Source organism: Chelonus insularis, unplaced genomic scaffold (genome assembly GCF_013357705.1).
Source record: "Chelonus insularis isolate UGA/USDA-ARS -01 unplaced genomic scaffold, ASM1335770v1 contig_131_pilon, whole genome shotgun sequence".
In the NCBI taxonomy this organism is placed as follows: Eukaryota; Metazoa; Arthropoda; class Insecta; order Hymenoptera; family Braconidae; genus Chelonus; species Chelonus insularis.
In genome coordinates, this window is record NW_023276372.1 from 250955 (window position 1) to 262493 (window position 11539).

At 29.1% G+C, this 11539-nt stretch overlaps 2 protein-coding genes across 2 annotated transcripts; one reads left to right on the forward strand and one right to left on the reverse strand.

Annotated features, from left to right (window-relative positions):
• Nucleotides 1–215: 215 nt before the first annotated feature.
• On the reverse strand, nt 216–2430 carry Pif1 (Pif1 DNA helicase). Its single transcript, XM_035095051.1, has 2 exons — nt 1603–2430; nt 216–1525 (listed from the first exon to the last, which is right to left on the reverse strand). Exons 1-2 carry the CDS (start codon nt 2209–2211, stop codon nt 272–274), a joined length of 1863 nt encoding a protein of 620 aa, XP_034950942.1. The 5' UTR covers nt 2212–2430; the 3' UTR covers nt 216–271.
• A 1891-nt stretch (nt 2431–4321) lies between these two features.
• LOC118072759 (serine/threonine-protein phosphatase 6 regulatory ankyrin repeat subunit A-like) lies at nt 4322–10942 on the forward strand. Its single transcript, XM_035092865.1, has 12 exons — nt 4322–4609; nt 4745–4846; nt 5262–5360; nt 5442–5561; nt 5679–5879; nt 5985–6689; nt 6774–8001; nt 8104–8279; nt 8356–8784; nt 8857–9868; nt 10179–10449; nt 10540–10942. The coding sequence occupies exons 1-12, from the start codon at nt 4322–4324 to the stop codon at nt 10940–10942; spliced, it is 5034 nt and encodes a 1677-aa protein (XP_034948756.1).
• The last annotated feature ends 597 nt before the right edge of the window (nt 10943–11539 follow it).

Sequence of the window (11539 nt, forward strand, 5' to 3'; positions counted from 1 at the left end):
AGATATTTTATTGTTAAATATATCAATAAGAATAATTAAAAATAGTTAAAGGATTAAATAAAAGCTGAATTAACAAATAATTGAAATTAATGATCTTACAAACAATTTATAAAATTGATAATATAATTTATTTTCATATCATTGTTTTTAGTACATGATAAAGGTGAAAAATATAAAAAAAAAAAACTTTTTTCTAATTTAAATTTAACCTATTGTGTATTAACTATTTAATGAGTAATTTATTAATTTATTAACTATATAAAATTATCAGCTATTTCATTTTAGATTTTTTCCCCAAGGGAATTAATTTTGAATTAAATAAATTACGCCGTAACTTTTTATAAAATTGAAGTACATTAGTATTAACCCAAACTTGATCCTCATTAAAATCTATAACTCTCAAAGTTTCAAGACTTTGTGCTCGAGATAAAGCTACATACGCTTGACCAGCATCAAATACTTTAGAAAGATTCATTTCTACACAATCTAATGTTAATCCTTGACTTTTATGAATTGAAAAAGCCCAAGCTAATTTTAAAGGAATTTGTTTACGACTTATTAAGTTACCATTTGCAATCCTTACAGTCCACTTTTCACTTTTCACATGATAAACTTTTCCAGAACAAAATTGAACAACTGGAATGTCATTTTCAAACTTCGTAACTACTCCTCTGGCGCCATTTACTAAACCATCATTGATGTTTATATTTTTCAATAGCATTACTTGAGCTCCTACTTTTAATATTAATTTTCCAGGTACTGATAACTGTTGATTTAAAGTTTTAGTCATTGAATCATCAGAATCTTGAGCAATATAAATTTTAGAAATTCCTTCAAGATTATTTAATTGAGATTCATTAATTTCATCAACTTCACGAACATGAGAACATAATCTAGTGGCTAATATTCCATCTTTTTCAATTGATTGTTTTGCAGTAGCCTTCAAAATATTTTTGATATTGTCAGTAACTCTACCTATTCTTATATTATTTAATAATTGAACAAAAGTTGGATCTTTTTGACGATGTACAGTACGTAATTCAAAATTATAATGAACACATTTTTCCCAAGATTCACTTTCGAAACAAAATTTACTCTTTTCATCATTTTTTTTTACTGGTGGCAGTTGAAAGAAATCTCCACATAAGATTAATTGAATACCGCCGAATGGTTTATCAGATTTTCTAATGTGTCGAGCAACAGCTTCTATTTTATCAAATAACTGACTATCAACCATAGAAATTTCATCGATAATTAAGTACTTTGTTTTTCTCCAACAAGCAGCAATGTTTGGTCGAGATGCTAGTTTATAACAACATTCTAAATTACTATTTCCAAGACCAATGCCTGCGAACTGATGGAGAGTTATGCCACCGATATGACAAGCAGCTACACCAGTACTTGCAGTAATTGTTGTTACATCAGGTGGCAATTCTCCAATAATCCTACGTAACAGATATGACTTGCCTGTTCCAGCACTACCGGTGAAAAAAATATTTTTCCCTCTTAAGACTGCTTCCAAGACCTGAAAAATAAATATATTATTATTATTATCATCATTTTTATTATTATCATGATGAATTTTAAATCTTTTTATGTAACCTCATTTTGTTCTTCCGTTAATTTTACAGTCGTTGAACTAGTATACAATTTTTTGGCAGCAGATACTTTGTGAAATTCTGATGGTAATTTTCTTTTTCTAATATTACTTGGAGATGGTGTTGTAATAGTTTTACGCGAAGTTCCCATTAACAAAGCTTTTTCTTTAGCAACATTCATTTCTCCTGTAGTAGCTGGACTAATATCTTGAGTACCTCCTAAATTGACATTTGCACTTAAATGTTTTGCTAATGGATTTTTAATAACATTATCAGATTTTCCATTTGTCATTTTAATAAAAATCGTTTTTAAAAACGAAGTAAGTTGAGATTCTGGAGCATTAAAAAGAAAAAGCGTACATCCCTCTTCATTAAATTTAATTGTTGCCTTTCCTTCATGCATAAAACGGTTTAAAATATTTATGTTATGAAGGAGAAGTTTGAACACAGTTTTTGTTTTGTCTGCTTGAATTTGTATCAAAATTTGACGAATGTTATTTCGAATTAAGCGAAGTTGTGCTGAACGATAATTTACTTTCCTTGTTGTTACTCCTTGCATACTAATCCATTCTAATGTTATTGAACAATTTAAATAGCAGCCGTCGGTTTCCATGTTTTATTTTTGATTATTTATCCTGTTATCATGGTAATTTAATTATGCAATAATTTAATTTTTACACTTAAAATCAGTATGATTTTTAATCAAATAATTAAACACTTAAAATAACCTAATAATTGTTTAGTTTCAAAATTATATATTTACATACTCAATTTTTTTAGAGACCCTAATAATTTTATCTAAGGGACGCTAATAAGCATCAGCGCTGTTGAAATTTATGGTCGTTATTAGTATTATTAATGCTGGGCTCAAGTCAAAAACGTTCCTGAATTTGACTTTATGCCCTCACGTTGTGTGGTGGAAGGTTGAAGCTCGATGTCAACTGAAATTAAGTAGGTAACAGGGAAATCGTTCGAAAAATGATACTTTTCAGAGATGCACTAAAAAAAGGAAGCGTTAGGGCACCAAGAAATTAATTAATTAAATTATTTTTCGAATCATCAGTTCCAAGCAAGACAGAGCAAAAAATATACCTATTCATCTCTGTCTAAATGTTCAGAAAGAAGACTGCGAGTTCGGGCAATTGACGAGCAACCTCAATCCTTGCCGAAATGGTGTTCAATTCCAATAATGGCAAATTTTTTTTCATTTAAATTGCAATTTTATCATACCAAAATTAGTTATAAAATATGATCCGAGCATAATTAATGCCAAAAATACAGCAATTTTTGGTTTCATGAATCAAGAAATTAATTGTTCTACATTTTTGACCTATTATTCTAATTTTTGACCTACTATTCTAGACATTGATAGGAAGATAATGATTGGTCAAACTTGAAAATTGGAGAAATTTTAATTTTCAACCCCTTTCTATTTTTTTTTCGTCGAAAAATAAACGTGCTCTGATGTTGATGTTCGACTATTCATTCTCTTCGTCTAAATGTTGAGAAATGTAGGATCAGGTCAAAAATTCAGAAAATGAATTTCTTGACTCTTAAAATAAGACGAAACGGATCATAATTTTGGCTACCCGGGAAAAAATAAAATAGATCTACACAGATCTACATTTTCGCCATTTTTTAGATCTAATTTGATCTACTTATATCGAAAAAACTAAAGAAAATTTGATCTAAGTAAATCTATGTATATCTAGTGAAATCACTGTATATTTACACAAATTACCGTATGGCTATAGAGATCTCCATTGATCTCGATGATAAGAAAAATTTAATACATCTACAGAGAACACGGAAGATCTAAAGTAATTGAAACAGATGTGCACAGAACAAAGTAGATCTAATTGTGCCAAAAAATAGATCTTAGTAGATCAATTTTATTTTTTCCCGGGTAGTGCATTAGAAATCTCTTGCTCTAACGAATCCATTAATCTACTCATAGTCTATGTAAGCTTCAAATATCGAAGCGAGTTCCAGTTTTACCCCATTTTAGAATTGAAAAAATTAATTTTCTAAATATTTAATCAGATTCTGCATTTAAAAGCATCAAGACGAAGGTAATCGAGGGTTAAAATCTATCGAAAAATTTACAAATTGATGTTTAAAAATGTAATTATTAAAATAAATTTGATTGATAAGTTAATATTAGATCAAAGAATTTTATGTAAATACAATATTTTAAATGATGAAATGTTTACATTATTTTTATGGGGCATCTAAAAACTTTAATGCAGTGATTTAATTGATGATAAGAAATTACAATATGAAAAAAGTTTCTGTTTAGTATACTATTCCAAGTAAAAAAGAAAATTCATGTATTCTTCAACCGGAAACATTGCGTGTTGATTTTGATTTCTAATTCTATTCTTAAATCAAATTTGACGTCTTTGCGAGGGTAACTAATCAACTAAGCCTATAAAAGCTCACTATCGTTTGTTGTTTTGTTGTAATTAGTCGATTCTGTAGACCGATTTCAGTAGTTATACTTTTTCAGTTGTTAACTATTCCAGAAAAGTGATATTCCTTGAAGTATATACACTTTTGTTCTTATACTTCAACATCTTAGATAATTTCAGACATTTTTAAGAGAAGATAAAAGTGAAGAATACTAAAGTGAACCGATAATTAAAATTATTTTTATAATATTCCATTTTATAGTGAAAATTTAAAAAAGTACAAAACAATTCAAAATGAATCATCCAAAAAATATGAAAGATAAAAATAAAACTTCTTCAGCTAAGGAAGAAACATCAAACAATAAATGTACATTATCTGCAGATGATTCGTTATCTCGAAGTGAATCTTGTTCAACTACAGGCCCAAAATTAAAATTACTCGTTAAAGCTGTAAAAATAGAAAATATTGTTCAAAAATTACTCAATTGTTCCAAAAATGGAGATTGGACTTTAGTAGACCAACTATTAAAACATGTGGAAAAATTTGTTCGAAATTCAGAAAAAAATGATCCTCATCCTCTTTCAGGTATATCAGATCCGGTGAGTAAAGTATTTTTTAATAATTACTTAATTATTTTAATAGCCTTTATTAATTACTCAATAATAAGAAGCACAATATTTATGATTCTTATTTATAAATCTTATTTGTACAGTAATTTTTCGAAATTTTTACAGACCACCGGTATGACACCATTGATGTATGCTATCAAAGATGACCGTATATCCATTGTTAATCGACTAATTGATCTTGACGCAGATTTGAATGTTTATAATAATGTGAGTAATATTTTTATTGATTACGTTAAAGAAAATATATAATTAAGAAGAAAAATAACACGCAAAAAGTAAATTATGATGGATGTAATACTGAATATTGAATAAATAAATATTAAGGTTAGATATAGAATCAATAAGGTGCGGATGTAAATTAGTCAAAATATATAAATCTGAAATAGTAATTTGATACATATTTAAGATAAAACTCTACTTCATTATGAATAATGTTGTTTAACTAGACCGTGACAGAAAAAAAATTTTGCTGAGTAATATTATTAAAAATTTGAAACGAATACAACTTGATAATATTTTTTTATATATAATTATTATGTAAATTATAATTTAAAAAAGTATTTTTTTATTATTAATAATTTACTAATACTGATAATGGTCTTAATTTTTTTTTTACATAAAGGATAATTATAATGCACTCCATATATCGGTAATGAATTCTCGAGAAGAAATTGTCAAAATATTATTGTCTAATGGAGCTGATGCTGCTGCACTTGGTGGTGTAAGTTACTTATAATTAATTAATGTTGAAATTATAAAATTTAAATATTTATAAACTAATTCTACTATGTTATTTATAAAGCCACAAAAACAAACTCCTGTTCATCTTATCACAAAATTACCACAAAATGGTTCAGGAATATCTATACTTCGATCTCTCTTAAATACCTCTAAATGTGATATTCGTTTAATAACTGACAGAGTAAGTATTATTTTAAGCCAAATATAATTGTATTTGTAGTTTTTTAATCTTCAAAATATTATTTAATATGAAGTATTTATAAAATATTAATTGATATTAATCTGTATTACTATGTAGTTTGGAAGGATTCCACTTTTTTTAGCAGTAGAAACCAACAACCAATCTATGTGTCGAGAATTACTTATGCAACAAGCTCTAAACCAACTTCAAGCAACCACACCTATGGGAGACACTGCTTTACATTTAGCTGTACGTCAACGCAATACTGACATCGCTAAAATTCTGATTGATTATGGAGCTCAAGTTGATATTCAAAATGTAAATTAACATATAGAATCATTCATTAGCAAATATCATGAATTACACGAATGATAATTTATAATAAATATTTTTGTATATGAATTGTTTTTTTTTTTGTTTTAGAATGAAGGTCAAACACCTTTACATATTGCAAGTGCAGAAGGAGATGAAATATTGATTAAACATTTTTATGATATGAATGCATCTGCATCTATACCAGATCATCAAGATCGAACACCTATGCATTTAGCAGCAGAAAATGGGCATGCATCTATAATTGATTATTTAGCAGAAAAGTTTCGTGCTAGTATTTTTGAACGAACAAAAGATGGATCTACACTAATGCATATTGCTGCACTTAATGGACATTCAGAATGTGCTAATATGTTATTTAAAAAGGGAGTCTTTTTACACATGCCCAATAAAAAAGGTGCACGCCCAATTCATATTGCAGCACAACATGGACATGTGAAAATTATCAAAACACTTCTTCAACACGGAGAAAAAGTTGATGTTACTACTAATGACAATTATACAGCATTACATATAGCTGTAGAGAATGCTAAACCTGCTGTTGTAGAGACTCTTCTTGGTTATGGAGCTGAAGTTCACGTTAGAGGAGGTAGATTTTGTGAAACTCCTCTACATATTGCTGCTAGAATTTCTGGTGGTGATAGATGTACTTTGATGCTTCTTAAATCTGGTGCTAGACCTAACTTGACCACAGATAATGGTCAAACTCCTGTTCATTTAGCGGCAAGCCATGGAAATTTAACAACTTTAAAATTACTTCTGGAAGATGGTGGAGATCCAATGCATAAATCAAAGGTTTTTTTTCTTTTATTACTGTATGATAATAATTTTATTGAGCTATCATAATAATTTTTTTTTATTTATTTTAATTTTTTGTAGAATGGAGAGACTCCACTTCATTTGGCATGCAGAGATTGCAAGTCACTTATAGTTTGTAATTTAATAGATTTTGTAAAAGCAAGAAAAGGTATTGATATGGCAACTTCTTACGTTAATAGTGTAACTAATGAAGGTGCAAGTGCTTTACACTATGCTGCTCAAATAAAACCATCGGAAGTATTAGAGCTCGGTGAAGATCGAACTGTAGTACGAGCTCTATTAAATAATGGTGCTGATGTCTCTTTGAAAACGAAACAAATGCAAGAGACCGTATTCCATTATTGTGCATTAGCTGGTAACAATCAAGTTCTTCAGGAAATGATAAGTCATATGTCAGCAACAGAAATTCAAAAAGCGCTTAATCAACAAAATATTATTGGCTGGACACCACTACTTATAGCTTCTCATTATGGACATATGACATTGATTACGACACTTTTAGAAAATCATGCAAGAGTTGATGTCTTTGATCTTGAAGGAAGATCAGCTTTACATTTGGCTGCTGAGCTTGGTAATCTTGAAGTCTGTGATGCTTTATTAGCCAGCAAAGCTTTTATTAACTCAAAATCCAGGGTGGGCCGTACTCCACTTCATCTGGCCGCCATAAATGGATGTACATATCTCGTTAAATCACTTATTCAAGATCATGGTGCTGTTATTGATGTTTTGACATTGAAAAAACAAACTCCACTTCACTTAGCCGCTGATACTGGTCAACTAGAAGTCTGTAAGCTTCTTATAGAACTTGGTGCTAGTTGTGATGCTACCGATGATTTAGGACAAAAACCTATACATGCTGCAGCTATGAATAATTATGCTGAAGTTGTTCAACTCTTCCTTCAAAAACATCCTAATCTTGTGACAGCTTATACAAAAGATGGAAATACTTGTGCTCATATTGCAGCAATGCAAGGAAGTGTTCGGGTTATTGAAGAACTAATGAAGTTTGATAAAAAAGGAGTTATATCAGCGCGAAATGAATTAACTGATTCAACTCCTCTTCAACTTGCTGCTAAGGGTGGTCATGCAGAAGTTGTTAGAGCTTTAGTTCAAGCAGGAGCTTTATGTACTGAAGAAAATCGAACTGGTTTTACAGCTATACATTTAGCTGCGCAATATGGCCATGGCCAAGTTTTAGAAGTCATGAGAACATCTCAATCGTTGAAACTATCAAGTAAAAAGCTTGGAGTAACTGCTCTACATGTTGCTGCTTATTTTGGTCAAACTGGTATGCATATAAATATAAATCTTATTTATCTTACTAACTTGGAATGGAAATAATTAATTATTCACTTTTTGTATCAATAAATGTCATTACTATTTGTTTTAGATACTGTGAGAGAATTATTGATTGATATTTCGGGGACTGTCAAATCTGATGCTCCAATCGGCGGTTCATTGGTAAGTGAATTGGGCAATGAATCAGGAATGACACCTTTACATTTTGCTGCTTATTCTGGAGATGAAAATGTTGTTCGATTATTGCTTAATTCTGCTGGAGTACAGGTATTATTAATAATTTAATTAAATAAATATATATATGACAATTTATTCGAAACTGTAAAAAAAATAATTCTTAAAGGTGGAAGCACAAACCACGGAAAATGGTTTTAATCCATTACATTTAGCATGTTTGGGGGGTCACATTGCAGTTGTTGGAATTTTATTAAGTAGATCAGCAGAATTGCTTCATAAAGTTGATCGTTATGGTAAAACTGGATTGCACATAGCAGCAACTTATGGTCATTATCAAATGGTTGAAGTTTTGTTGGGTCAAGGAACAGAAATTAATGCTATCGATAAGAATGGTTGGACATCTTTACATTGTGCTGCCCAAGCAGGTTATTTAGATGTAGTAAAATTACTAGTAGAAAGTGGAGCTTCACCAAAAAATGAAACAAATTTCGGAAGTGCACCAATTTGGTTTGCTGCTGCGGAGGGTCATAATGAAGTTCTTAAATATTTGATGGAAAAAGAACATGATACTTACGCTCTTATGGAAGATAAAAAGGTAAATATTAATTAAATATAATAAAAATTTAAAAATGATTATAAAAATGTAAAAAAAACATTAATTTTCTAGTTTGTTTATAACATGATGGTATGTAGTAAGAGTCATAATAACAAGCCTATTGAAGAATTTGTTCTTTTATCTCCGGCACCAGTGGATGTTGCGGCAAAACTTTCAAATATTTTTATAAAATTATCAGAAAAAGAAAAAGAACGTTCTAAAGATTTAATAGCAGCAGGAAAACAATGTGAAGCTATGGCTACAGAACTTTTAGCTTTAGCAGCAGGTGCAGATTCTGCTGGCCGAATTCTCACTTCAGTAGATAAAAGGAATATCGAATTTTTAGACATTCTCATAGAAAATGAACAAAAAGAAGTTATTGCCCACACGGTAGTCCAACGTTATCTTCAAGAATTGTGGCTCGGAAAGTTAAATTGGAATACATTTCGTACAATTCTATTATTTATTATTTTTCTTATCTGTCCACCAGTGTGGATTTGGTTTGCCTTACCACTGGGACATAAATACAGCAATGTGCCTATTATAAAATTTATGTCATATCTAACTTCTCATGTCTACTTAATGATATTTCTTGCATTAGCTGGTATTATGCCACCTTATAAATACATGAGACCGAATTTAATGCCTTATTGGTATGAATGGTGTTTATTAGTGATGTTATCGGGACTTTTACTTCTTGAACTAACAAATCCAAGTGATAAAAGTGGCCTTGGTTGGATAAAACTTGCAGTATTAATATTTGGAATTTTGGGTGTTGCATTACATATGATAGCTTGGATATTTATGACCCATAATCGACCAACATCACTTTATCTTCGAAATCAACTGTTTGCTCTTAGTTTTCTTTTAGCATGCGTTCAAATATTAGATTTTCTATCATTTCATTACCTTTTTGGACCATGGGCAATAATTATCGGTAACTTAATGAAAGATTTGGCTAGATTCCTTTCAGTTCTCGCTATTTTTGTCTTTGGATTTTCTATGCTCTTTGTAGCACTTAATCAAACAATCGTCGATGAACATTTATCTCAGCTAATCAATGTAAATCATACATTTTCAGAAAGTAAGTTTTTAAAAATTTTTTAAATTATACATAAATTATTAATAGCATGTAAAATAATGAATTTGTGTGGTTTTCATTGTTTCATTTAGCGTATGAATTATTTTCAAATATATTATTGGAACGAAAATATAGTTAATCGACGAATTTCAAATGAATATTTGTTGTGTGTGTATTCAGGTGAAAAAAAATCAAGTGCATGGTTACAATTAATGTTAAAGCATGAGTATGATTTATATAATTATGTATTTTGTTTATTTAATTACTTCATTATAAGATTATGTAAATTTAATTTTTTTTCTTTACACTTTAGTCACAATAACACCAATTCATGCATTTGAGGATCTCTTTTTCGCGGTTTTTGGTCATACGACAAGTGATAAACTTATTCAAACTCAAGCTGAACCACATGAATGGATCAAGTATCTTATAAAACTAGCATTTGGAGCTTATTTATTGGTGTCAGTAGTTGTTTTAATAAATTTACTCATTGCCATGATGAGTGACACTTATCAACGAATTCAAGCTCAGTCAGATATTGAATGGAAATACGGTCTAAGTAAACTTATTCGAAATATGCACAGGTAAATGAAAGTTTTTTTTAACTATCTTAAATCATTTTAAAAATATTGTTCAGATGTTAGTTTATAATTCTAAATATATATCTTTTTTAGAACCACAACTGCTCCTTCACCTTTGAATCTTTTTTCAACGGGAATAATTGATTGTTATAAATCTTGTAAACAACATGTAGCGAATAAACCATTATTGCTAGCTCACTTACTTAAATCTAAACATCCGCGACCACTATCTCCTAGATCAAAAATGGCTGCTAAATGGTTAACTAAAACAAGAAAGTATCAAGTACAATCAAATGAAAATACTCCATTTGGGAATTTTCAAACTTTTCCGGAAGAAACAGGGTTTAGTTCATCATGTAGAATCGAGGATATCGTCAATTGGGATATAATCCGAAAGAAATATCGTATATTAACCCGTAATGAACTAGAGAAAGATGATAAAAACAAAACTAATAATACAGATGATGATAATACAAATGATATTGATAAATCATGAACATTTATACAATCTACATGGATAGTAAATTAGTATTCATCAGTAAAAATATGAATTATTATCTATTTATAATGAATAGATGGAATCTATAATTACTGTAATATAAAATGAATCAATGTTGCAATGGGTAAGATAAGAAAAGTGAGAGTCACTCTAATCGAAAAGCAACAACACTTATTACCTAAATGATAATTATTTGAGTTTTCAAAATAAATCAATATATTTTTGTAATTGTAGCAATTTAAGAAGCTTATTTCTTTTTGTATTGAAACATTAAAAAGAATATTTTTAATAATAGTTAAGTATCAAATAATGGAGTAGAATTTTTATTTTATATTTATATTATTATATTGTATTGATATTTTTATTTTAAAAAATATCTTCAATAGAAGATGATCTATTGGCCAATCATAAGAGTTGATACCAATCTACAATTCAACTTATATTTGAATTTATTAAGATTATAATTAATTTACTATTATAAATAAAAAGTTGATTTATTTTATAAAACAAATTGTTTTATTATTTCAAAAATGTACTTACATTGCGCATGTTTCTGCGCAAGAAATAAGCTTATTAATAAAGGTGAGGGTAATT

Excerpts from the sequence above, each read along its gene's own strand:
- Pif1 (XM_035095051.1), bottom strand. The coding sequence starts at position 2,211 with ATGGAAACCGACGGCTGCTATTTAAATTGTTCAATAACATTAGAATGG. Across the intron at positions 1,526-1,602 it reads TAACGGAAGAACAAAATGAG|GTCTTGGAAGCAGTCTTAAG; the intron begins GTTACATAAAAA and ends TTTATTTTTCAG.
- LOC118072759 (XM_035092865.1), top strand. The coding sequence starts at position 4,322 with ATGAAAGATAAAAATAAAACTTCTTCAGCTAAGGAAGAAACATCAAAC. Across the intron at positions 4,610-4,744 it reads TTTCAGGTATATCAGATCCG|ACCACCGGTATGACACCATT; the intron begins GTGAGTAAAGTA and ends AAATTTTTACAG. Across the intron at positions 5,562-5,678 it reads TTCGTTTAATAACTGACAGA|TTTGGAAGGATTCCACTTTT; the intron begins GTAAGTATTATT and ends ATTACTATGTAG.